Source organism: Mus musculus, chromosome 3 (assembly GCF_000001635.26).
Source record: "Mus musculus strain C57BL/6J chromosome 3, GRCm38.p6 C57BL/6J".
NCBI lineage: Eukaryota > Metazoa > Chordata > Mammalia > Rodentia > Muridae > Mus > Mus musculus.
The window spans coordinates 96,669,511-96,695,136 of NC_000069.6; the positions used below are offsets into that span (position 1 = coordinate 96,669,511).

Below are 25,626 nucleotides of genomic sequence, written 5' to 3' on the forward strand. Positions count from 1 at the left end.
CACTTCTAAAAAGAATTTTGGGCTTTATTCCATAGGGTTCCATGAGTATTTGGGTGGGCTTGCTTGGTTTACAGGGAGGAGAAAGGAGAGATGGGAAGGCCAGACCAGTTGGCTGCAACTAATACTTGTCAAACAAGAATTACTAAGAAGTGAGTCTAAAGGATAAGGAAGGTCGGACTTTTTGTTTGTTTGTTTGTTTCTTGGAGTGGGGAAGCAGACAGTAAAAACTCTCCCCTTGCTGCTTTCTAAGATCTGCGTTAGTGATCGGCTTGATCCTTTGAGTTTTGTCCAACCTCTGGTTGCAGTGGGTCACAAATCACCCATTGGTGATCAAGTCTGCTTAGTGCATCACGTTTCCAAACTCTATAGAAGATCTTGGGGCGTTGGGAGGGAGGGGATGAAGCACACACAGGTCATGGCTATGACTAAGAGTCATTAACTGGTAAAAGAGGTTGGTGACATCGAAGCTTGTGGAGGTCCTTGAGAGGGGGCGGGGGCGGAACTGGGGGTGGAGCTCCAAGCAGAAAGACGGGGGACTTAGGGCCTGGAAGTCGCTGGTGCGGAGGCTGCGAGCATCCCTCTTGGATTCGGTAGGTAACTACAGGGGGCGGGCTTCGGCTGAAGGGCGGAACTTGAGAGCCAGCCAGGGTGGCCGCAAAAGACTGCGGGCTTTTTGCCTCTGCAGGGACGGGGTTAGGCAGGGCCAGAGGCGGGGTTTTAAGCCCAGCCTTCAGTTGAACGTCTACGATTGAGCGGGGTGGGATCTGGGGCGGGGCTTGGGGCGGGACCCAGTCTGCTTTTTGACAGCTGTCTTTCGGCACAGCCGTAGCCGAGTTGGGTTAGGAACTTGTGGCCCGGCTCTCTGCGCGTCCCCGTCCCCCCGTGGCCCTAGCCCCGGCCATGAAGCGCATCTTCTCCTGCTCCAGTTCACAAGTGGCGGTAGGTGCCAAATGTGTGGGAGAAGGGCTGTGGCTGGGATTCAAGCCCTGTGTTGACAGAAGTCCTGAGTCCCATCTCCATGGATGATCGCATTAACCCTGCCTGCATCAGTCTTTCCTGCGATGTTAGCAGTTCTGATAATGCGGTCGCCAGCCCTGGTAACTGAACTTATGGGTGTTATTAAAACCCTGTCCCTTAATCTTTTCCTTCCCAAGGTGCTTCCCCTTGGCTCCTTTTCCCAACATATTTGGCTTCCAGCTTCTGGTATGCTTTCTAAAGTTCTGTTCTCTTCCAATGACCCTGGTCTCTACTTCAGCTGCGGCTCCCAGTACCAACCCACCTCCAGACATCTGCCCGCCCCCACCCCAGCCTTTAAATCCGTTCCTACTTCTATCCCTAATTCCTGCCCTATAGCTTCACTTCCATCCTTGCCTTCTCACAACGTTCTCTCTCACATAGCTCCATTTTTACTCTTTGCTTTCTGCCCCTAACAGTATTTTCTGCCCCCAAAGTATTCTCACCCCAGTGCCTTCTTCCAACCCTTCTTCACAGCCTCCTTTACCAAACTTGCCTCTTCCACTCCATGACACTGCCTCTTCCACTCTCTCAAGCACCAATCCAAATCTCTTTCCAAGCGTCTGTCCAACATGGGGCCTCTGTTTTCTTAATTTCCAGTGACCTTTTCCTCAATATTACTTCCTCTACCTTTTGCCTGGACCTCCTGCCTGCTTACAGTGGCTTAACCTTGCAACCTAGCTAGCCAGACAAACGCTGTCAGAGGACAGACAAGTCTCCTGGCTGATCCCCAAGAGCCTGGGTGAGTTGCCTGCAGAATTTACCCTGGCCAGTTCTCTGTACTGTCTAGTCTTCAGACTGGTTCTTGGGACCAATCAAGTTCTGTCTGGTTCTCCCCCCATCCCACCCCACCCCCAATTATTCCTTTGTCTTGTTTAGCATTTGTGTTCATTTTCTTTGATTGAGTTAGGGGAATGAGATGGTGAAGGAGAAGACAGAGTGGATCACAATGAGAGAGTTCCTGACAAGGGTTACTCTCTTCTCCGTTCTCTCCCCTCTAGAGCAAAACAAAGATTTTGGAAGATGGTGGTTCAGGGAGGATACAGTTGTCCTTCTCTAAAGAGTTCTTCCGGAGTGGCCCTCTGTGGAGGGAATGGCGTCTTCTGAGGAGGTTGGGGGTATGAGTCCCTTGGTACTAATATTGCTTAGTTGACGCGTCATTCATTCATAAGCAGATGTGAGAAATGTTTGGTTATCTCACTGTGCCTGGCAGGCCACAGAAACCTGGCAGAAACCTGTGAAGCAAGAGTAAGAACTGTCTAGGCCTGTCTCTGTCCCATTTACATTTGCTTCTGCATGGAGTTTCTACACACTGACCAAACAGTAAGGGCCTTTACTCTTACAGATAACAGAAACTGCGGCTACCTGGGTTCTTAACACACTGGCTTAGCTCTCAGTGATTTTCTAATCCATGGTCACTTTCCCCTAATTATGGAAAGTTCCCAGAATTGTTCTCCCTTTCAGATTTATGGAGTCTGTTTCTCTTTAGGAGGGGGACTATTTCATTCTTTGTTGTTGTTTGTTTTGTTTTGTTTTGTTTTTGTGTTTGTTTGTTCCTTCCACACAGGGTTTCTCTGTGTAGCCCTGGCTGTCCTGGAACTCCCTTTGTAGACCAGGCTGGCCCCACTCTCAGAGATTTGCCTGCCTCTGTCTCCCAAGTGCTGAGATTACAGTCGTGAGCTACCACTCCTGGCTTAGTTCATTCTTTTTTGATTCTTCCATCCTGGTACTAACCAGGCCCAACCCTGGCTTAGATCCTGAAATCAAAAAGTTCAAGGTGATATGGCCCTAGGCCTTTTCTGGTTCTCTAGTCCTTGGGCAGTGAGTGCCTCCTTTCCTAGATGCTGGAGTGAGCGGTGGGCTAGATCTTGGGATCTAGAACCCTCCCTCATCCTTCATGGCCCTAGTTCTCTACGTGTTTGACCATGAGGAACGTCCACTCATCTGAATGCCTAGTATTGCAAGATCAGAGTTTATCAAGAGTGTAGGGCATGAAAGGCACACTTAGAACTGCATGCTTAGACTGAGAATGTCTTTTCTTTCTTTTTTTTTTTAAGATTTATTTATTTATTTATTTATTTATTTATTTATTTATTTATTATATGTAAGTACACTTTAGCTGTCCTCAGACACTCCAGAAGAGAGAATCAGATCTCATTACAGATGGCTGTGAGCCACCATGTGGTTGCTGGGAATTGAACTCTTGACCTTCGGAAGAGCAGTCGGGTGCTCTTACCCACTGAGCCATCTCACCAGCCTGAGAGAATGTCTTTTCTCAAATTAGACTTGCCAAAGACTTTAAAATAGGTTGTCTGGCTTCAGCTATGGGTTGTTCCTCAGGAAACCCTATTATCATAACCCCCAAGATGATGTCCCCCGCTTACCACACAGAGCCTTTTGCAGATCCTGTGACAGCTTTTTTTGGAAACCCCAGAAGCCCAGTTTCCCAGTTATGCCAGCCAATCATCTCTTGCTATTCTAATCCAAGTTTTTGCATGAGGAAGCTTCCTCTGAGGCAAGGATGGAGTGATCATTTAACACATAGTCTGCGTTGGGCTGGGGATGTGGCTGAGTCGAGAAAGTGCTTGCCTAGCATGCTTGAAACACCCTGGGTTTAATCCTCAACTCCACATAAAGTGGGCATGGTAGCTCATGCATGCCATCCCAGTACTCAGGCAAAAGGATCTGAGCTTCAAGGCCATCTTCTGTTACAGATGGAATTTGGGGCCAGCCTGATACATGAGACCTGTCTCCAAAATAATAATAATAATAATAATAATAATAATAATAATAATAATAATAATAATGTAGTAAATCAGCAAAATCTAATGTACAGCATATATTGTCTAGGAAAAAGACAAAAGCTCAGGCCCTCTAATCTCGGGTTATTTGACTCAGAGTCAATGATGCCTTCAAGGGAGGCAGAGACCTAGGCTGACTCTGCCTGGGCAGGACATAGACCAAGAGACAGGCTGGTAAATAGCTTTGAAGCTTTGGCACCAGCTCAGCATAGAGGAATTTCTGTTGCATTTAAAGTGTTAATCACCAGGTCCTCATCCCTCCAAGGCAGGCATTCCATTTCCATCCACCTGATCTTCAGCAGAAGCCACTTGCTCCTCCATGGCCTGTTGGTGTCTTTGTCCTCCCATCTTTGACAGCAAGCCTGTGAGTTCACAGTCAGAGATAGGAGAGGGCACAATTACATCCACACGGGTTCCTTAATCTCATCGGTAGAAATGGCATGGCTTGTCCTTGTTAGGGAGTCTGGTGATTAATTTGCTGATTGCTCCCTGGAGGCTGTGCTGCTAATCCAGCGTGTCCTTTCCAGGGTGCTGAGGCAGGTACTAGACTGAGTCCTGGACTTTGGAAGAAGCCCTCCCGTCCTCTACTTTCCAGTGGTTTTATTATGAAGAATTTCTACCTTTTCTATAGTCTCCTTGGTATACCGAGACTGTAGAAAATAAGCCGGGTGGAGTCAGAAGGACCCAGCTGGAAATACATACATACATACATACATACATACATACATACATACATACATATCCACAGTGCTAAAACACAAATTACCACCCATCCAGCGTGGCTAGCTCATAGGCTGGTATAACCAAGATCCTTCCAACTCACCAAGCTGGAGAACTCTAAGCCCGGGAACATCCAAAGTGCACCCAGCAAAGCCAAGGGGGATGAGAATAGGAGCTTCCATTTATCCTGTGTCTACTAAGTAACAGACACAAAACTACATGCTTTGTCTGCTCTTAAATCATTAGCGAATTGAGGTCCAAGGACGTTGGTACGTACCTGACACAGAGACAAAGCGTTACTCTGAAGATTGTCGAGCAGGGCCTGGTGACACACACTTAGGACCCCAGCACTCTGGAGGACTTATACGGAGAACAAGGGCACCATAGGAAGAGGGAAGACAGTTTAAGTTTGTGAAGGAGGAGCCCCCCCCCCCAAGGTCAGCTGGTGGCCGCAGTGAGTGGGGGAGGCGTTGGTCCAGCTGTTTTCCATCAGATGACCTGATTCCCAAGGGGCACTGAAAAATGCCTGTTCTTGCGTGTCCAGACCTGCCGGGCTGTGGAGGAGTCAGTTCGCTTGCTTTGTCATTGAGAACAAACCTGTTTGGAGACTCTTCCACACACAGGGAGTAACAGCCGAGACTGAGTAGCTTTGCCCTGGAGGCATCGCAAACTTTATCTGGACATAAGTCATCCTTTTCCCATAGCTCTGTAACAGTGTGGTCGGACACAGGAATTCAGCCTGGATGCAAGAAGCCTGAGCTATTTCTAAAACCAATGCTATTATATTACTTTTTTATGTGATCCCAGACAGATGTTTAACATATGTGTGCTTCCTTTTTTTTTCCTTCGAGACAGGGTTTCTCTGTGTAGTTCTGGCAGTCCTGGAACTCACTCTGCAGACCAGGCTGGCCTCAAATTCAGAAATCCGCCTGCCTCTGCCTCCCAAGTGCTGGCATTAAAGGAATGTGCCACCACTTCCCGGCTTTTTTTTTTTTTTTTTTAATGAATGACACAAGATAATATCTATCATCTCTGACTATTTTGGAGGGCTATTAGAGGTTAATTGGAAGGACCAGGAGAAGTTACGAGTGTTTTACGGGAGCGTTACCTCAGAATCCATCTATCCTAGACAATTTTATAGCTTGGACCTTTCAATCTTTCCTGACATGGTGATTAACAATTTGTCCTGGCTATATAAACAGTACTTGAGAATGAATTATTGGGCTTCCACAGACTTTTTTTTTCACCCTTTGCTATAACCTCTTTCTTGTAGAGATTATGCCTCATAAAGTACATTAGGCCACGCCCTACTTCTCACTACTTCCTGTTTTGTTGTAAGGATGCCATCCATTTATGTGGTCTACCTACATTCGCTTGTTTAATACATTGTGGTGAGGTGGTTATTACTGCCTACATTTTATGTACAAGGAAACAGGTTAAAGTGTTTAATGGCTTGCTCTAGGTCACGTAGCTGAGAGTGTAGCTGAGCCAGTCTCAGACTCAGTCCAGATGAAGACCCATCTTGAAGACTTTTCTTCCTATCCAACGATCTTTGCATTCTCCTCTTTCTTCCAGTAGGTTTCCTATCTCTGGTTCAAACCAGGCTTTTCTGTGCTTGCAGCCCTAGGTGGCTTTACAGCTCTCTCTTTTATGCCCTGTAATACTTCAATTATTTTAATTACTCCTCCACCCTCAAAACCTGAGCTGGAAGGTTGGAACAATGTATGCTGAGGCGTGGCTGCAGTCTGGGGCAGCTGCTCCCTGCCAGGGAAACTAGGAGGGGGGGGGAGTCCCTTTCTTTCTGCCTCTTCTTCTGGCAGCCTCCTTAAGCACAGCTAGAAACTGGCCTGCCTGTGCTGGTTGTTTCCAGTGATGAGGTCGAGACACTAATGGAAGACAACCAGATGTAGGAAAGCAGAGGCTCTAGGTTACCGCCCACCCCACCCACAATCTGGGACCCAGAGTCAATAGGTAGAGATGGAGTGACTAGGTAAGGCTGTGGCTGAAAAGCTGAGTCCTTGATTTACTTCATAAAGGACTAAAGACAAAAGGCAGAGCAGCATGGGGGATGGGGGGTTGGGGGGTTGGGGGTTGGGGGTTGGGGGGGGGTTGGCGGGGAGACATTGAGAAGTTCCAAGGACCAATCAGGAGTGTGCAGGTTGGTTTGCTCAGGGAAGACCCAGGAAGCACTAAGGGAGAAAGTCATTGCTAGGGCTGTCCTCAGACTGGACATCTAGCATTTGTCCTGATGGTGCATTGTTTGGCCTGGGTGGATTTTGTTTGTTTTATGGTATTAAGACTGAAACCTAGTCTCTGGTGGGAGTTGTTTTTTGTTTGGTTTGGTTTTGTTTGGTGGGAGTTTTAAATTAAAATTTATTTTAAAAGGTAAATTTAAGGTCTGAAGAGATGGCCCAGCAGTTGAGAGCATTGGCTACTCTTCCAGAGGACAGAGGTTCAATTCCCAGCACCCACATGACAGCTCCAGTTCCAGGGGATCTGGCACCCTCACACAGACAGACATGGAAGCAAAACACCAATGCACATGAAATAAAATAAATAAATAATTTGAAAAGAATTTTGCCAGGTATAGTGGTACACACTTTTAATCCTAGCATTCAAGAGACAAAGGCAGGTGGATCTCTATGAGTTTAAGGCCAGTCTGGCCTTCATAATGAGTTCCAGGTTAGCCAAGGCTACATAAACCCTGCCAAAGACAAAAACAAAAACCACAACTCCAAAACAAAAACAAACAAACATAAATAAAGTCCTAAAATGTTAGACATTCACCATTATGAATAATTTTGATTATTTGTATGGCATAGAACTACTGAACCAAGAGGCTCTTGAGTCTGAGGCCAGTCCAGCTACATAGAGACTCTGAGACTAACCTGGACTAGCTTGATTCTGTTTCAAACAAAACATTTTTTTTTTTTTTGGTTAGTTTTTCGAGACAGGGTTTCTCTGTGTAGCCCTGGCTGTCCTGGAACTCACTTTGCAGACCAGGCTGTCCTCAAACTCAGAAATCTGCCTGCCTCTGCCTCCCGAGTGCTGGGATTAAAGGCATGAGCCACCACACCTGGCTACAAAACACTTTTGAAATAATAAAACTAGCCAGGCGGTGATGGTGCATGCTTTTTTTTTTCTTTTTTAAGATTTATTTATTTATTATATGTAAGTACACTGTAGCTGTCTTCAGACACTCCAAAAGAGGGAGTCAGATCTTACTACTGATGGTTGTGAGCCACCATGTGGTTGCTGGGATTTGAACTCAGGACCTAGGGAAGAACAGTCACTATTCTTAACCGCTGAGCCATCTCTCTAGCCCGGTGCATACCTTTAATCCCAGGACTTGTGAGGCAGAGGCAGGAGGATTTCCCTGAGTTTGAGGCCAGCCTGGTCTACAGAGTGAGTTGCAGAACAGTCAGGGCTACCCAGAGAAACCATGTCATGAAAAACAAAGAAAAAAAAACCAAAACAAAAAACAAAAAACAAAACAACAGCAAGCCCTAAAATGACAAAAGTAATAAAAAGTAATGTTTTTCCTGAGAGAGTCTTAGTTAATTAACCTCAAACTTGAGATTTTCATCTCAGTCTCTCAAGTGTTGTATGCCTGCCAATACATATATATGTGTGTATATATCTGCATCTACATGCGCACACACATGCATGTAGCGCTTCATGAATCTCAAACTGCCTATAAGCTGGCTATGTAGCTGAGGCTGGGCAAGATCCTCCTGCCTTTACCTCCTGGCGTACTAGTATTATGTGGAAAGTTTGAGCCACCACACCAACCTTCGTAATTTTTAATTCAGAGATCCCCTAAGCACCTTTAGGTCTATGTTTGACGGTTGCTATGGATAATTCTTGATGACACATGGAGTGGTTAGTGTTTTGCTGGCCCCCTTAAGAACAAGTGATAATAAGCAGCAAGGACCTCTAGAATGCTCCTTTACTCTTGGTTTTTTGAGACAGGGTTTCTGTCAGTCACTGCCTGGCTCCTTTATTCTTGCTGGGCATCTAATATCACTTTTCTTTCCCCATACCATTGCTAGCCCCAGTGTTCACATAATCTGTAACTCCCGACTAGGTGGAGAAATGGAACCGACGTGATCAGAAGCTGCTGGAGGCGGTGCAGCGGGGGGACGTGGGACGCGTGGCTGCCTTGGCCTCTAGGAAGTCAGCCCGACCCACCAAACTAGACTCAAATGGCCAGTCCCCGTAAGTAAGTCTTTTTGACCCCACCCTGGTATGTGGTTCGAACTTCAGAACAATCAGGCAAGGCCTATAACTTCAGAACCCTATTATTGTTTGAATTGGAGAGTATATGCATTAAACCTTTGCCATGTATCAAGCACAGAGCAACTGAGGGAGGAGGATATTGTCCCATAGTTCCAGCCTCCGCACAAGCCACACTGACTTGAAAAAGATACAAAGCTCATTAAACCAACAGACAACTCATTGCTAAACAAAGTTTCCTCATCGCAAAAGGAGGAGGGGATGTATGCTTGAGAAGTTGGGAATGAAGAAGTCAAGTCTGGGGGCGGGGGGTGTCACGGGGCTAGAGGGAGTGTTCAGGATGAAGATAATGCCTCCTGCCAGGCTTCTGTTCGGGTCTGGCTGACTCCAGGATGCTGCAGGTTGTGTGTTGGGAGAGGCAGGCTATTATGTGTGCCCTGGACATCCGTGCAACATCTGAAATACCTTGAGATTTGTAGTTCTCGCTTTTCTGGTAGCATCCTCTGGCTTCGTGGCTGTAGGTCATGGAGACAGGCTTGATCCTCCTTTTAGCAAGGCAGGCTAGGGGAGCCTCCCTCTCTGCTCTTGGAATTGGCTTTGGGTTAGGAAGCAGAGGAAGCAGGGCTTATTAGAGCTTCCTTTATCAGCTGTGCTGGTACCTGCTTATAAGTTCAGAATTTGGGAGGTCAAGTCAGGAGGATCAAGCACAGGTCTATATAGTGAGACTCTATCTCAAAGCAAGCAAGCAAGCAAGCAAACAAACAAACATACAAGGCCAAAATAAAAACGTCTAGATTGAAGCTGATCAGAACGACTTAGAATATTAAACATGATTTTAGAAAGGAAAGAACCTCCTGGTCTTTCATCCTTCTCTGTCTCTTGGCTTTGACCCTGGCAGGTTCCATCTGGCAGCCTCCAAAGGCCTGACAGAGTGTCTGACAATACTGCTTGCAAATGGGGCTGATATCAACAGCAAGAACGAGGACGGTGAGTCAGCCAACCCTGTGCACGCCCAGTGTGCTGCAGGTCTGTCTCTGGCTGCAGAGGGGCCACTGCTGGGCCCAGATGCAGGTTCCAGCTGTGGGCCTTTCCTTCTTTGCTCAGTCAGTCTTGGCTAGCCTCTCTCTTGGGGTTCCCCTCCCTTTAAGCCAGGAACATTTCACCCCACTCCCACCTCCATTAAGGAGGGTACCAGCTGCTCAAGAAACTGGAATTTCTGGCCCGGTGTGGCCCACAGCTTCTTGTCCCTAATCTCCCTCTGATTATCTGTGCGTCTCTTGCTCTCCCTCCCTGTGAGTCATCTGCATTCATGGGGCCACACCCCCCCTCTCTCCTTTTCTCTTTCCAGGAAGCACTGCCCTTCATTTGGCCACCATCTCCTGTCAGCCACAGTGTGTGAAGGTCTTGCTTCAGGTAAAGGCAGTCCGTTGGTGCTCCTGTGCAGGCTAGAAAGAAATGCAGCGTGTTCCCAACTTTGTTTTGTAGTAACCAACAATATTGTCTCATTCCAAATAGCGCAGCTGATTGTCACTTATCAACATGCTCACGAACATTTGTTTAGCATCTACTCTGTACTTGTACCATGCTTGATGCTGTCTGTCTCTGGGGGGCAGGCCAGAAAGCAGGGTACCCAAGGACAACTGAGTTCGGCCAGTAGTAGAGCCCATTGCAGAGACTAACCGCTATGTAGAAGAAAATCAGGAATGTTCAAATAAAAATGTGTTTGGTGGGAGGGGCTAGTAAGAGGGCTCAGCAGGTAGAAGAATTTGCTGCCAAGTCTAATGACCTGAGTCAGAACCTCAGAACCCACATGATGGAAGGAGAAACCCGGCTCCTGTAAGTTGTCCCCTGGCCTCCATGAGCATATCCACACCCCTCCCCAAGTTAAAAAATAAAATAAAACGGGGAAGAGGGTTATAGTGGTGGATAATTTGCATCGCCCCATAAGCCACTGAGCACATACTGACTCTTCTACCTTTATTACTCCTGGTCTTTTCCAAAGGCCCTAGTTAGGAAGTAGGACTGCGTTTCAAGGCTGCCCATCACCTGCAGAGAGGGACTGGGCTTGCTTGCCTAGTAGTTAGCTTTCTTCAGAGCTGTGGTCCTCCAGTTCCTTTTCATATTACCATGGAAACTGGCGGCTTGCTATGAGGTGCTTCACATCTGCTTCTCTTTGTGGCTATTTACAGCACGGTGCTAATGAAGATGCTGTGGATGCAGAAAATCGCAGTCCATTACACTGGGCAGGTGTGTGCCTGGGGAGCAGGATGGGAGGTTAGCTTTTGTGCGGGAACAACAGATGTTCTCAGACCTCTTCTTATCCAAATGTCTTTCAATTCTTCCAGCCTCCTCTGGCTGCGCCTCAAGTGTCCTCCTGCTGTGTGACCACGAAGCCTTCCTGGACGTGCTGGATAATGTGAGTATCAGATGGGCCAATGGGTGGCGTCTCACACCAGGAGGCTGCCGTCTTCTCTGAGTTTGATTGGCCAGATCCTATCACCATTCCTCCATCACTCCTCCTTTCCTTATCATTTGGGGAGCTCCTAACTCTCTGAACCACCGTAGTGCTTAACCCCAGAACCAGAGCTTGTTTCAGCAGGGGCGGGGGTTGGGGAAGGAGAGTTGGTGGGGTTTGAGTCATCAAATGTTTCCCCCCCACACCTTCCCTCAACCTCTGCAGGATGGACGCACACCCCTGATGATTGCATCGCTGGGTGGTCATGCAGCTATCTGCTCACAGCTGTTGCAGAGAGGTGCCCGAGTTAATGTCACAGACAAGGATGACAAGTGAGCCATCTCTATGTCCTCTCCCAATTCCTGGTTCTTTACCAGTCTAGAAAGGAGCCTTGGGCCCAGCACACACACTGGAGGGAGAATAGGCTCCGCCCCGTTCTTCCAGCACTTCTTTTCCAGGGATGTTTCAGAACATCTTTGCCGTGTTTTAAGGGAGCCATGCTGCATAGATGGTGCCACAAGAGGAATGGCTATGCCTGAGGGTCACTGCTTTAATTTACTAGTTTTCTCTCTCTCTCTTTTTTTTTTGATTTATTTATTTAATGTATATGAGTACATTGTACTCATGTGGTTGTTGGGAACTGAATTTAGGACTCACTCTGGTCAACTCTGCTCGCTTTGGCCCAAAGATTTATTCATTATTATACATAAGTACACTGTAGCTGACTTCAGATGCTCCAGAAGAGGGCGTCAGATCTCATTATGGGTAGTTGTGAGCTACCATGTGGTTTCTGGGATTTGAACTCAGGACCTTTGGAAGAGCAGTCAGTCTTATCCGCTGAGCTCTCTTGCCAGCCCCAATTTACTAGTTTTTAAGCTGTGTCCTAAACATTTTTCCTTTAAATGTATGCAGATGAGTGTGGTGGTGTATGCTTGTAGTCCACTCGCTACTCAGAAGGTTGAGGCAGGAGGATCATGAACATATATGTTGTGCTGTGTGTGTGTGCATGTGAGTGTGTGTGTGTGTGTGTATGCGTGTACATGTGCACGTGCAGAACTTCAGCATTCTCTAAAGCATATAAAAATGGAGCCCTCCCAGAGGTCCCACTTTCTGATGCTGCAGTTCCAAGAAACGTCCTGCACTGGGAAAAGTCCTGCTCTGGTCTAAGGCTTTGTCCTTGGCTGGCGTTGGTGTGTTGTTCTGACTCCACTGAGTGAGGACTTACTCTGTGAGTGGAATTTCTGAAACCATGAGGGGAAGCCGGTGCTCCAGGTTTGTCTCCACCCTCAGATCAGCTTTGATCCTGGCCTGTGAGAAAGGCAGCGCTGAGGTGGCCGAGCTGCTCCTGAGCCATGGAGCGGACGCTGGAGCGGTGGACAGTTTGGGACACAACGCTCTTCATTATGCTTTGCGTACACAAGACAAGGAGCTGTGGAGGCTGTTACAGCAGGCCCTGAACCGGCGGCGGAGAGGCGGTAAAAGTCTTTCTGTGCTCTCAAGAGTCTCTTCAATAGCCAAAGAGTTAAAGATGTTTCTTAGTATCCCACTCTCATGGAGGCTGTCCATCTGAAAGAATGGACCATGGCCTTAGTCAAGGCTTTACAGTGCTGCTGCATTTTGGGAACATGTGACCCCATGTTTCCATAAACATGGTCACAACATTCCTCAGTGTAGCCTTCATTCATTGCAACTCTGACTATTAATATCTTTCTATTGGTTTTTGTTTGTTTGTTTGTTTTGTTTTTGAGACAGGGTTTTCTCTAACTGTCCTGCAACTCAACTCACTTTGTAGACCAGACTGTTTTCTTTCTTTTTTTTTTTTTTTTTTTTTGAGACAGGGTTTCTCTGTGTAGCCCTGGCTGTCCTGGAACTCACTTTGTAGACCAGGCTGGCCTCAAACTCAGAAAGCCTGCCTCTGCCTCCCGAGTGCCGGGATTAAAGGCGTGCGCCACCACCGGCCAGACTGTTTTCAAACTCAGAGACCCACCTGCCTCTGCCTCCCGAGTGCTGGGATTAAATGACTCTTGCTATTGTTGTCATCCAAGTGATTTCCATTTTGCCCACCACTGATGTTCCAGTGCCTTCATAGTACCAGCACAGTGATCAGTAACAGAGGCTAGTGAACAGAAGAAGAAGAAACCAAAGTTGCAGGGTAGTTAGGGATGCATGAAATAAGACAGTCACCACTTTTCTCTGAAAACACTCTGAAAATTAGAAGAGAGCTGAGTTCTCCTTTGCCCCATGTCTTTTCTTATAGGTCATGGACTGGTTCAACACCCAGATCACCCATCTCAGGTATGACCCCTAAGAGTCTCCCCCTTTTGTTTCTGACTTAGCACCAAGCAATTCCGGTGTATGTGGGCACCAAGGCATTCTTAGAGAAGCAGGGCCCTTTCAGAGGCTTGTTGAAGAGACAGCCTCACATCACTGCTCTTTTTTAACATAGGCCTCTTCATGTGAGCCTCGGGTGGGATCTCCTCCTAAGAACTCACGGAAAGTGGAGCCTGAGGAAGAGCAGGAGGAGGAGGGGGAGGAGCGGTGCTCAGAAGAGTGGAGGTGGAAGTTCGAGGAGGAGCAGAGGAAAGTTCATCAGCTGGAGCAGGAGCTCGTGCGAAAGACAGATGAGTGCAAGGCTCACGCTGCAGCCTTCTCAAGCCTAGAGGAGCAGATTCGAGAGCAAGCGCAAGAACTAGGCCATCTCCTAGTGCAAGAACCGGGAGCTCCAGGAAATCAAGGCCCTGGTCTCCGGCCTGAGGGAGATGGTATGGAGGAGGGTTGTCCCCTGAACCTGCTGGCTGAGCGGATCCAAGAGCTGAAGAAGCAGCAGAAGGCACTGGCTACAATAAACCCAACATTAGTTCCCAAGAGAGCTGAAGAATTAGCCCCGGCTGAGATCCATCATGAAGTACACAGAAAGTCCCAACCAGAGCAGGGGCTGCCCCAGGGCCCAAGTTCAGAAACCACCGGGAAAGCCACAGGACAGCAACCAAACACCAATGGGGGGCAGAACCTTGGCCTCCAGAACACTGAGCAGGTGTGTGCTGGCCAGAAGGAGAGGACCCCAGCTCCAGGGACTGAAACAGCAGGCACAGTGGGAGAACCAGTGGGCATAGCCATGAATCAGCTCCTCCTACAGCTAAGGGAAGAGCTGGCTGCAGTGTGGCGAGAAAAGGATGCTGCCAGAGGGGCTTTGTCAAGACCAGTTCTGGAGGGAGCCCTGGGGACTCCCAGAGCTGAGGCTGCAGCAGCTGCCTGGGAAAAGATGGAAGCCAGGCTTGAGAGGGTGCTGGTAAGGTTAGATGGAGCAAAGATGGGACTGCATGTGAAACCTGAGGTCCCTGTCCAGGGGTCCAGAGACGGAGCCCCGAAGGCAGTCCCGGGATGCTCTAAAGAGCAGGAAGAAAAGAAGGCTCTTGGAACCAGAGGAGAGCCCTTAGGGGCCCCTGGAAAAGAACAGGCCTTAGGAGGAGGCCTGGCAAAGGGACAGCTGGAGAAAGAGGTGTCAGCTTTGAGACTGAGCAATAGCAACTTGCTGGAGGAATTGGGAGAGTTGGGGCGCGAGAGACAACGCTTGCAGGGAGAGCTGCAGTCCTTGACCCAGAGGCTACACCGGGAGTTTGTGCCCAAGCCCGAGGCACAGGTCCAGCTACAGCAGTTGCGGAGGAGCGTGGGGATGTTGACAGAGGAACTGGCCATGGAGAAGGAGGCCACAGATAAGCTGCGCAGGCTACTGGCCTCCCAGACTAGCGGCCTCCAAGGACTGTGGAAATGCCTACCCCCAGACCTCGTGGGCAAGGGGAATACACAGAGTACAGCTGCAGAACCCCTGGAGGAGCTGCAGGCCTGCATCAGCACCCTGGTGGATAGGCACCTTGAGGCTCAACGGGTGCTGGCTCGGTTGGAAGAGGAAAACCAGCAGCTGAGGGGATCCTTGGCTCCCTGTGGGGAACCAGAGGCCTCCCTCAAGGTTACAGCATCCCCGCAAGTGGCCGCCCTGGAGGAAGATCTGGGAATGCTAGAGGAAGAGCTACGGGCCGTGCAGGCCACGATGAGTGGGAAGAGCCAGGAGATTTGCAAGCTGAAACAACTGCTCTACCAAGCCACGGAAGAAGTGGCCGAGCTGAGAGCTCGGGAAGCAGCCAGCCTGCGCCAGCACGAGAAGACGCGAGGCTCGCTGGTGGCCCAGGCACAGGCTTGGGGCCAGGAGCTCAAAGTCGTGCTGGAGAAGTACAACACAGCCTGTCGGGAAATGACTCGATTGCGGGACACTGTGGCGGAGGAACGTCGCCGCAGCGAGGACCTGGCGGCTAGGGCGGCGGAGCAGGAGCGCCAGGCTGGCGAGATGCGCGGGCGCTCGGAGCAGTTCGAGAAAACTGCTGAGCTCCTGAAAGAGAAGACAAACCACCTCATCGGGGCTTGCCGGGACAAGGAAGCCAAGGTGAGCACCGAGGTATCCTTGAGAGCATAGCGGGAGCGGAGGTGCTTTTGCAAGGTTGCAGAACCGAAGATCAGATTAATACAAAACAAAGTTCTTGCAAGGACCGCTTTGTGCTCACCTAGGGCAAGAGGTTTGAGGTTGAGACTGGAGCTGAGGTAGAGTGCAGATAGAAGAAAGAGATAAAAACAAATAACATAGTACAAGAGAGAAGGCAGCGTAGGTACTACAATTTAATATTCAGGGTTCAGAAGTTATGTATGCCCCTAGGGCTACCACCAGGGAACACCGTGGACAATTAGTGTTTTATCTTAATCCTGCACTAGCCCAGCCTAGTGGTGTAATGAGTTCTGTGGTTTGGCTGAAGTTCTCGGCTGACTCAGAGTCCAATGGGTTAACTGTAGCTGCTCTTCCCTCCAGGTCCATTCACAGTGGGCCCCCACAAACAATTCCCATTGGCCAAAAAAAGACACCAAAGCAAAGAAAAATAAGAATAAAACAAAACAAAACAGTTCGAAGGAGTGCGCAGGAGATACGCTCAGGGTCATCTTTGGCTACCGAGCTGGTTCCAAGACACCCTGGGCTCATGAGACCCTGTTTGAAGACACCAAGCAAAGCCAAGCCACAACAGAGTTTGAAAGCCACTATTTTCTTAGTGCTGTCAGGCAAGGAGACATATTTTATATATTCTAAACCACTCATTTACATATGAATTTAGATGTTGTGGGACTACCCACTAAAGGAATGAATGCAGATTTCTTATTAACACTTGTACACATATCCAGATTTAGAACAACAGAAGAATATAAACAGCATATACCTTGTGTATAACGCATAGACAGAAGAACTGTTGTCCAAAATAGGCATCATCATGGGAGGGCGTTAAGAGGCATTTTGTCAACGAATGGCAGGAAAGCCAATACAATTTGGCAAGGATGATTTGGTGTATGTAGTAGTTGAGAATGTGGCACAAATGAGCACATGCGTGTGTACAGACACACAGGGTAGGTTGAGGGATATAGTTCGGTGGCAGAATGATTGCCTACCATGTGTACAGGCCTTTGGTTCTATCCCCAGCATTGATAACAAGACAACAAATAAAACTTAATAGCTGGGCTGGTGAGATGGCTCAGCGGGTAAGAGCACTGACTGCTCTTCCAAAGGTCCTGAGTTCAAATCCCAGCAACCACATGGTGGCTCAGAACCATCCGTAATGAGATCTGACTCCCTCTTCTGGAGTGTCTGAAGACAGCTACAGTGTACTTAGATATAAAATAAATAAATCTTTAAAAAAAAAAAACTTAATAGCTGACTGATCTTAGCCAACCTTGTGGGGGTTTGTTTGTTTTTGTTGTTGTTGTTGTTTTGAGACAGGGTTTCTCTGTCTAGCTCTGGCTGTCCTGGAACTCACTCTGTAGACCAGGCTGGCCTCGAACTCAGAAATCCACCTGCCTCTGCCTCCCAAGTGCTGGAATTAAAGGCATGTGCCATCAAGCCAGGCTCAACCTTGTGTTTTGAGGTAGGGTGTCACTATGAAGATTTTAGTCACAGAGATCAGCCTGTTTCTGTCACAGTACTGATATTAAAGGCTTGTGACACCACACCTGCCAACTTTCTTAACATCTCAAAGACCCAGGGTTTGTTTGTTTGTTTGTTTTTGTTTCATTGGGTCTTTGAGACAGGGCTTCTCTGTGTGGCTCTGGCTGCCCTAGAACTTGCTCTGTAGATCTGGCTTGGCCTTGAACTCAAGATCAGCCTGCCTCTGCCTCCTGAGTGCTGGGATTAAAGATGTGTACCACCACTACCTGGTTGAAACCCAGTTTTCTCTTCAATAGGATTAAGACCCTGGGCTGGAGAGATGGCTCAGTGGTTAAGAACAATGACTCCTCTTCCAGAGGACTTGAGTTCCCAGTACCCAAGTGGCTGTTCTTCCAGAGGCCCCAAGTTTAATTCTTTGAACCTATCCAGTGGCTCACAACTATCTGTAATGTCAGTTCCAGGGGTTCTGAGGGCACCAGGCATGCATACCATACATGGATACACATGCAGACAAAACATCCATACACATAAAAACTTTAAATAAATAAATAAATAAATAAATAAATAAATAAATAAATAAATGAATGAATGAATAAACAAACAAACAAACAAATAAATAAAAGTTTAAAAAGAAGTTGATACAGGAGAATCAGGTTCTCAAGACTATCCTTGTGTTTGAGACCAGCTTGATTTCTAAGAGACCCTGTTTAAATAAATTATTATAAATACTCAGAAGAGTTTGATGATATGGAAGCCAGGCATGGTGGCATACACCTTTAGTCCTAGCACTTGGGAGGTAGATACAAATGGATCTCTGTGTGGTTTGCAGAGTGAGTTCTAGAACAGGCAGGCTACACAGAGAAACCTTATCTCCCACCACCATCCCCCCAAAAAAAGGTTTGAGGTAATGGCTTAATGATAGAGCAGAGCATTTGAGCATTTGCCTAGAATGAAAAAGGTCCTGGTTCATCCCTGAGCACCGTCTTCTGAGAAAGAAAGAAAGAAAGAAAGAAAGAAAGAAAGAAAGAAAGAAAGAAAGAAGGTAAATTGCTTTATTGGGCCTGGAGAAATGGCTTGGCAATTAAGAATGCCTGCTGCTCTTCCAGAGGACCCCAGTTTAGGTCACTGCACCCACACAGTAACTCACAACTGTCTGTAACTCTGATTGCAGAGCACTTGGAGTCCTCTTCTGGCCTCCACAGCCACCAAGAGTACTCGGGTGGAATGTATACTTATATACATGCAGGCAAAACACACACGCATACACACAAAATAAAATACATGGAATAATTTGGGGTACGTGTCAAGTACTCAGTAGAAAATATGGTGGCAACACCCTTTTAATCTCAGTACTCTAGAGACAGAGGCAGGAGGATCTTTGTGAGTTTGAGACCAGCTTAGTCTATTTAGCAAGCCCAGGCCACCTAGGGCTATACAGTGAGACTGTTTAAAACAAAACAAAACACCAAAACTACAACAACAGCAAAAACAAACAAACAAACAAAAACCCCCAAAAGTTCATAAACTATAGTAGAGCCAAGGAGAAATTGGTTTAAACCGTGATTTATTAGCTGTGTGATTTTTGGTTTTGTTTTGATTTTAGGCAGGGTCTTATTACACAGCTCTGGCTGTCATCCTAGAACTCACTATATAGACAAAGTGGCCTCAAACTCTCAGAACTCAGCCTGCTTCTGTCCCTAATTGCTGGGCTCAAAGGTGTGCACCACCCCCCTGGGATAACTGCATGGTTTTGAAGACTTATGAAACTCAGGCTCCTACCCATAAAATGTGGACAATAGTCCTTTCCTCAGAGAAGCATTGTTCTTAGAAGAAGGGCTGGATTGGATATTATATAAGACAATGCATATAGGAATATCTGGCACATATTAAACACTCGTCAAGAAAACCTGACCTTGACCCTGGGCCATCTTGGGGAAAATGACTTGAGTCCCTGTTAGCCCCATAGGGTGAGAATAAGACCATTACTACCTTTTTTAGCCAAATTTGAGTTGAGCTTTATTAAATACTGGTCAGGAGGAGGGACACTGGCTGGGTCCATCCCCAGAATATCCTGAGAATAACTGTGAATTATGTTAGGTGCTTACAGAGGCAAACCCCACAAGGCTATGGACTTCTGTCTTCATCCAACTGGGGGGCAAGCATGTATTCTGACATTTCCTGCCTTCATACCTCCCACCTACTTGTGATCAAGCACAAGCTGTGCAGTTGGGACAACCAAGCTTGTCTACAGACGTGAGAACACGTGGCTTGTTTTCCTAGATGAACAGCCCCGGGCATCCCAGGAAGCTCTCTCTCCTTAGGCAAGTGGGGAGCGCAGGTTAGGGGCATTTCTGTTTTATAGATCTTGAGCACAGTGATGTAAACTTAAAATATAACATTCGCCTACACTTCCCTTTTTTTCCGTTTGGCCTTAGATCAAGGAGTTGCTGAAGAAGCTCGAGCAGCTTTCGGAAGAAGTTCTAGAAGTCCGGGGCGAGAATGCCCACCTCGCCCTACAGCTGCAGGTATATTTTGGCCTGCAGGATGAATGATGATAGAGAAGAGGGGGTTGCGGAGTGGAAGTGGGGAGTGTCCGGAGACTAGCGGGGGTGGAGGGGGTGGGGGTGGGGTGGACCAGCGATGGGCCCACAGAGCCAGCCTCAAGCTCCGTGAGCAGTGAGCGGTGAGCGTGGGAAGGGTAGACATGCAATTTCCAATGGGCGTTCCCTTCCAGGACTCCCAGAAGAACCACGAAGAGATCATCTCCACATACAGGAGTCATCTACTGAATGCTGCTCGGGTGAGCTTGCTGGAGTCTGGGAGGCAGCAGAGGTACAGGGCTGAGGAAGGAATATCACGTCTGTCCCGTCCCTTCTCTTCCCTTTATGTACTTGTCATTCTGCCAGGCCCACTGGACCCCGTGCGCGGTCTCGGGTGTTCATTAAGCAAATCCAGAGAGGCTGTGTGTGAATGGGAGGAGGAGCCGCTTCTGCTTCTCTTTCTGGCTCCCTAATCCATTGTGAGGGTTTTTCCCTGTCCCCATCATCCCCACCCCGCACCCCCCAGTTTCCTCCGAGGTGACTTTGCCTTAATCAAGGAAGAGTGAGTGTGCCTGCTCCTTTCTTAGGGATGATAAGGGGGTAGAGCTACATTTAGCATTCATGGTGTGGCCCTTAGAGCAATCCTGAGAGATGGATAGCATTCCCCTCCTTGTGAAGATGGGAAAGCAGCCATGGAAGAGTTATTTAATAATACAAGTGAGGGCTAGGGGCAGAGCTCATTGACAAGTACTTGCCCTGTTCAGTCACAAGTACCGAAGACCAAAAAATGTGACATGACAGGCCAGCAGAATTAGTTAAGGATTATGTAATTGCAAGAGGTAATGACTGGCATTCTGTTCTCCTACAAAACTGCTCTCTCATCTGCCTCTCCCTATGGGTTTGCACTCCATCATCTTTTATATCCTTCCTGCTACCCCCAGGGCTACATGGAACAAGACGTCTACAACATCCTACTTCGAATCCTCAGCATGCAGGAGTGAGGCAGGCTCACTGTGTGCCCTCAGGGATAAAGGCATTTCTCTTTTGTGAGTTGTGGGTGGAGGCTAAAGAGGGCTGGGGCTATGGAGAAAGGACTTGGGGGGAAGGGACACTTATAGAAGGATGGGGTGGCTTTTTTGTTTTTGTTTTTGTTTGCCTCTCTGGTGGCTGACACTGGGGAGTCCTGTAGGGCATAGAGCATTGAAGTAAAGTTAACTGAAAATATAAAGTGTGGGTCACTAGGGGGAGTCAGGACCTTGTGAGCAGGTGGCACAAGATTAGTGACTAACGGGATGACTGTGGATAGGACAGACAGTAAAGATGGCTGGAATATTTTCCTAAAGTCTGGGGTACAGAGATGCCAGTTAAGAATGAAGGGTAGTGGGACAGTTGTTCCCTAGGGCGGAACTTTACGGACCTCAGGCTTTCTCACCCTTCACTCAAAATCCAACCATCTCCCAGCCTCCCTCCTACCCCTTTGTGGGCAGCCCTCTTTCCAGTTTGGAAAGACAAGCAGACCCTTTAACACGTCAATGTGGATAGGAGGAGAGCGAGGATACAGAATTCATCTTTGAATTTCTTCTTTTAGGGAATAATGAGGCTCGATCAAGCTGTGGTGGGCAGGTGGGTGGACGGTGATTACCCACTAGTGGTGCTGTGGGTGGGGCTTCACAGGACACACGAACTCCAGACCTGAAAACCTGGACCCTGGAATCAGCACAGATGAGACCAGAATTGTGGATGTAAATTAGCTCCGTGGAAAATAAAGCAGAAAACAGATGGTCCTATTGTTGTGGTTTTTGTCAAAAAGGGTGGAATGGGGGAATTTTTTTTTCTTCCCGAAACAGGGTTTCTCTGTGTAGCTCTGGCTGTCCTGGAACTCACTCTGTAGACCAGGATGGTCTCGAGCTCAGAAATCCGTCTGCCTCTGCCTCCCAAGTGCTGGGATTAAAGGCATGCGCCACCACTGCCTGGCAAGAATTTTTTAAAAAGAATTATTTATTTATTTTATGTATATGAGTACACTGTAGCTGTCTTCACACACACCAGAAGAGGGCATCGGATCCTATTATAGATAGTTGTGAGCCACCATGTGGTTGCTGGGAATTGAACACAGGACCTCTGGAAGAGCCGCCAATGCTCTTAACCACTGAGCCATCTCTCCAGCCCAGGGGAAAAAAAAGAATCTTGATCAAACAATTTAAAAAATAAGCTGGGTGTGGTATAGACCTTAATCTCAGTGCTTGGGAGGTGGGGGCAGGGAGAGCAAATTTCAGGACCAGCCTTTGCTACATAGTGAGGCCAATCAGCCTGGGCTACAATTGCCACTCTGTCTAAAAACAAACAAACAAACAAACAAACAAACAAACAAGCAAACTACATCCTTTCTCTTCCCCTGTTAGCAAAGTTCCTCACTAGAGTGATACATTTGTAACTGTGACAGTACACACTGCACAGGCTTTCATAGACCATAGCAGCAGCTACTCATTAGACAGGTTTGCAATGATAGTGCTCACACAGTAATCACAGGAGTTACAGTCATAGGGATTGTTTATGCTCTGCTCTGCCTGTTGCTTCCTTCCCTCTCCTAGCTTCTGGCCTTTTACATTTTTATTTATTTATTTTTGAGACAGGGTTTCTCTGTGTGGTCCTGGCTGTCCTGGAGCTCACTATGTAGATCAGGCTGGCCTCGAACTCACAGATTCCAACTGTGATTCCAACGTCAAGGGAATTGGATACCTCTGACCTCAGAGGGTACTCATGCTCTATCACAGACAATTAAAACAATAGTCTGAGCCTGCAGATAGCTCTGGTAGCACGCATGCTTGTTGCTGGGTTTAAAGACCTGCCCTCAATCGGCTGATCCCACGTGAGGGAAGAAGAGAGCCAACAAAATTGTCCTGTCACCTACACACCGGTGTCACATGCACACTGAGTGCACACACAAAATAAATGTAAAAAGTAAAAATTCTGTTAAAATCTTGCCTAAATAAAAATTTAAAAAAATTCTTGCCTAAATAGAATAGGACTACCGTGACTACTGTGATGAGTACATACATTGCAAACCTGTCTAGGCCCTAATGTACCCCATGGATGCCTGTGACAGTGTGTGCTGATTTGACAAACATGTTCAAATCACTATTCTCTGTTTTGGGTGCATATACATTTTTTAAAATCTGAATTAAAAAAAATAACCCAAATATATCCTAGAGCAGTTTTCAATATACAAGTGACTCTTAGGTCCACAGTGAGAAATGTTTGACTCTTGAAAGAAGGAAGGGACATCAGGTTTGGTTCTAGGACAGAAAAATTTGATTTTTCAGCTCCCCAACCCTCCTCTAGCCTGGCTACTCCACGAGAAAGAGTTTCTCCAAAATCTGGACCACAGGCCAGAGACCTGCAAGCAGATCCCTCCCCATCCCTTCCCTCAGCCCGCCCTCTGCTGGGTTAAGCTGGGTCAGACAGCAGGGGCTTGCCAGTAGAGTCTGGCTCCAAGGAAAGAGGAAAGAAAGACTCTTTACTGTGGGAAACTGGGGCTACACATGGGGCTGTAGGAACTGGTCCAGAGTTTGGCTGAGGGGGAATGCAGCTGAGATACACAGATCAGATCATAGAGAAGGACCAGACTAGCTTTGAGGTTCACGGAGAGAAGACTATGGTGAAGCGGAAACTGCTGGGGGTGGGGGGTGGGGTGGAGGACGGCACTGAAAGGGTTCAAGAATTTCTCTTAAGAGGAATAGAATATTTCCCCCCTTCCTCTCAGTCACTAGAGATTATCAAGAATCGGTGCATTCGTTATATTCGGAAGTATTGGTGGGAAAACCAAGAAAATGCAGAGAGAAAGATCCAGAGAGGGAGAGTCCCACTTGACTAAGTTCAAGTATGTCAGGAAGTAGTTTTGGTCACGAAAAGCAGGCCTTGAGCTGATCCCAAGATGGCAGCTAGAGAGTGGTCAGTGATTCTCACAATGGAGTAGACTGCTCCTGACATAACTATACCTGTACAGTCCCCTAAACTGTCAACGTCAAACCCAAAGAGTGATGCTCCTTGGTTTCATAGTTGCCGTGCCTGCTTGCTACCGTAATCCTGATGCTCCTTCTATTCCCGACGCGTACATGTACAGGTGCCCACAGAGGTCGGGAGAAGGTGCTGGGTCTCCTGGCGCTGGAGTGTCAGGTGGCTGTGAGTGCTGGGAAGTGAGCTCTGGCTCTCCGCAAGTGCAGGAAGTGCTGTTCTCTACCCGGCTGGCTGGCGTGGAGGTCTGAGGACAGCTCTTGGAAGTTAGTTCTCTCCTTTTGCCATGTGGAGAATGGGTTCCAGTCATCAGGCACCTTTATTGACTGAGCCATCTTACTGTCCCAGCTCCCAGGGTTTCTTGTAGTTCAGGCTGGCCTTTAACTTTTTTTTTTTTTTTTTTTTAATGTAGTCCTGGCTGTCCTGGAACATGCTACATAGACCAGGCTGATCTTGGACTCACAGAGATCTACCTGCCTTATCTGTGGAGAACTAGGATTGAAGGTCCTCCACCATATCTGGCTTGGCCTTGAACTCTTGATCTTCATGCCTTCATCTCCCAAGTGCTCCAATTTTTTTTTTTTTTTTTTTTTTGAGACAGGATTTCACAATATAGTACTACCGTGTAGAGCAGGCTGGCCTTGAAATCACAGAGATCTACCTGTCTCTGTCTCCCAAGTACTAGGATTAAAGGGCATGTGTTACCATATCTGGCTCATTTTTATTTTTAATTTTGTTTTAAGACTGGGTCTTGCCATCTAGTCTTGGCTGGAGTGGAACTCATCAAGCAGCCCAGGCTGTATTCAAACTTGATTGATTTGCCTGCCGTTGGCATGTGGGGATTTCAGATGTGAGCCATGCCCAACTTTGTTTCTTTCTTTTTAAACATTTTATTATTTATTTATTTTGCACCCTGACCACAGATTCTTCTCCCTCTATGTCCAACTTTCAAATTGATTATTTTAAGGAGATTCTCTTTCATTAAATTACTAAGAATTAAGAAGAGGCTGGTTTTCTGTAGTACATTTTTATAGCTTTGTTGAGGTTTAATTGATATACTCAGATTTCCAGTATTGGAAGCACTTTGTACTGAACACGCCATCATGACAGGTAGTGCCAACGAACACTGTCTGAAACATCCTAGTTCAGACTCAAGACTACTGTTTATGAATGACAATGGGTTTTTTAAAACTGTCCATAAAAAGTTTCTATTCTTATAAAGATATAATAGCTTACTTATGGAAAATAAGTATTTTAAATACTTTCCTATCATAACTCCCTAGAATGTGTCATCAAATTAATGTATGTTTGGATTGCATTGTTAGAAAGTTTGGCTTTTTAAAAAAATTGCTCTTTTGAGTTTTTGAGTTTCATCAAAAAAATTGGCATTTTATGGATGGTGTGTTCCACCACACATGACTGCTTTCATCTTTAATGCATGATGAAGTTATATGTATACCAAAGAATTAGAAAAATCTTTATGGTTTATAGTCAGTAAATACCTGACTTATATGCTTATTTTTTAAAAGATTTATTTATTTTATGTATATGAATGCTCTATCTGCATCTAAACCTGCGAGCCAGAGAAGGGAATCAGATCCCAGTACAGATAGTTGTGAGTCACCAGTCACACAATGTGGTTGCTGGGACTTGAACTCAGGACCTCTGAAAGAGCTCGGTGCTCTTAACCACCAAGCCATCTCTCCAGCCCCCATATACTTATCTTGATATGCCCATTTACTGGTCTGGAGTCACAAAAATGTCTGGGGCAAAAACAATATCAAGTGTAAGAAGAAACAAAACAATATGGTTGGCAATGAGCTCAGCTGGCTGTGCCAACATCCCAGTGCACAAAGTCTGAGGTTCTATCCC

At 47.0% G+C, this 25,626-nt stretch overlaps 1 protein-coding gene across 5 annotated transcripts; it reads left to right on the forward strand.

Annotated features, from left to right (window-relative positions):
* The first annotated feature begins 620 nt into the window (after nt 1-620).
* Nucleotides 621-21,524, forward strand: Ankrd35 (ankyrin repeat domain 35). 5 transcript variants are annotated; one of them, NM_001356540.1, is made up of 14 exons: nt 621-939; nt 8,623-8,757; nt 9,670-9,758; nt 10,120-10,184; nt 10,961-11,018; nt 11,117-11,187; nt 11,452-11,558; nt 12,517-12,701; nt 13,484-13,521; nt 13,673-15,664; nt 19,636-19,725; nt 19,935-20,000; nt 20,682-20,786; nt 21,329-21,524. In NM_001356540.1, the coding sequence occupies exons 2-13, from the start codon at nt 8,741-8,743 to the stop codon at nt 20,739-20,741; spliced, it is 2,838 nt and encodes a 945-aa protein (NP_001343469.1). In that variant the 5' UTR covers nt 621-939; nt 8,623-8,740; the 3' UTR covers nt 20,742-20,786; nt 21,329-21,524. The 5 variants fall into 5 exon arrangements, with proteins under 5 accessions (NP_001343469.1, NP_001343467.1, NP_001343468.1 ...); NM_001356538.1 differs by having other exon boundaries at nt 8,623-8,753; XM_017319516.1 differs by lacking the exon at nt 621-939 and adding an exon at nt 954-1,756.
* Nucleotides 21,525-25,626: the final 4,102 nt, after the last annotated feature.

Excerpts from the sequence above, each read along its gene's own strand:
- Ankrd35 (NM_001081139.1), top strand. The coding sequence starts at position 901 with ATGAAGCGCATCTTCTCCTGCTCCAGTTCACAAGTGGCG. Across the intron at positions 9,759-10,119 it reads CAACAGCAAGAACGAGGACG|GAAGCACTGCCCTTCATTTG; the intron begins GTGAGTCAGCCA and ends TTCTCTTTCCAG. Across the intron at positions 20,001-20,681 it reads ATCTACTGAATGCTGCTCGG|GGCTACATGGAACAAGACGT; the intron begins GTGAGCTTGCTG and ends TGCTACCCCCAG.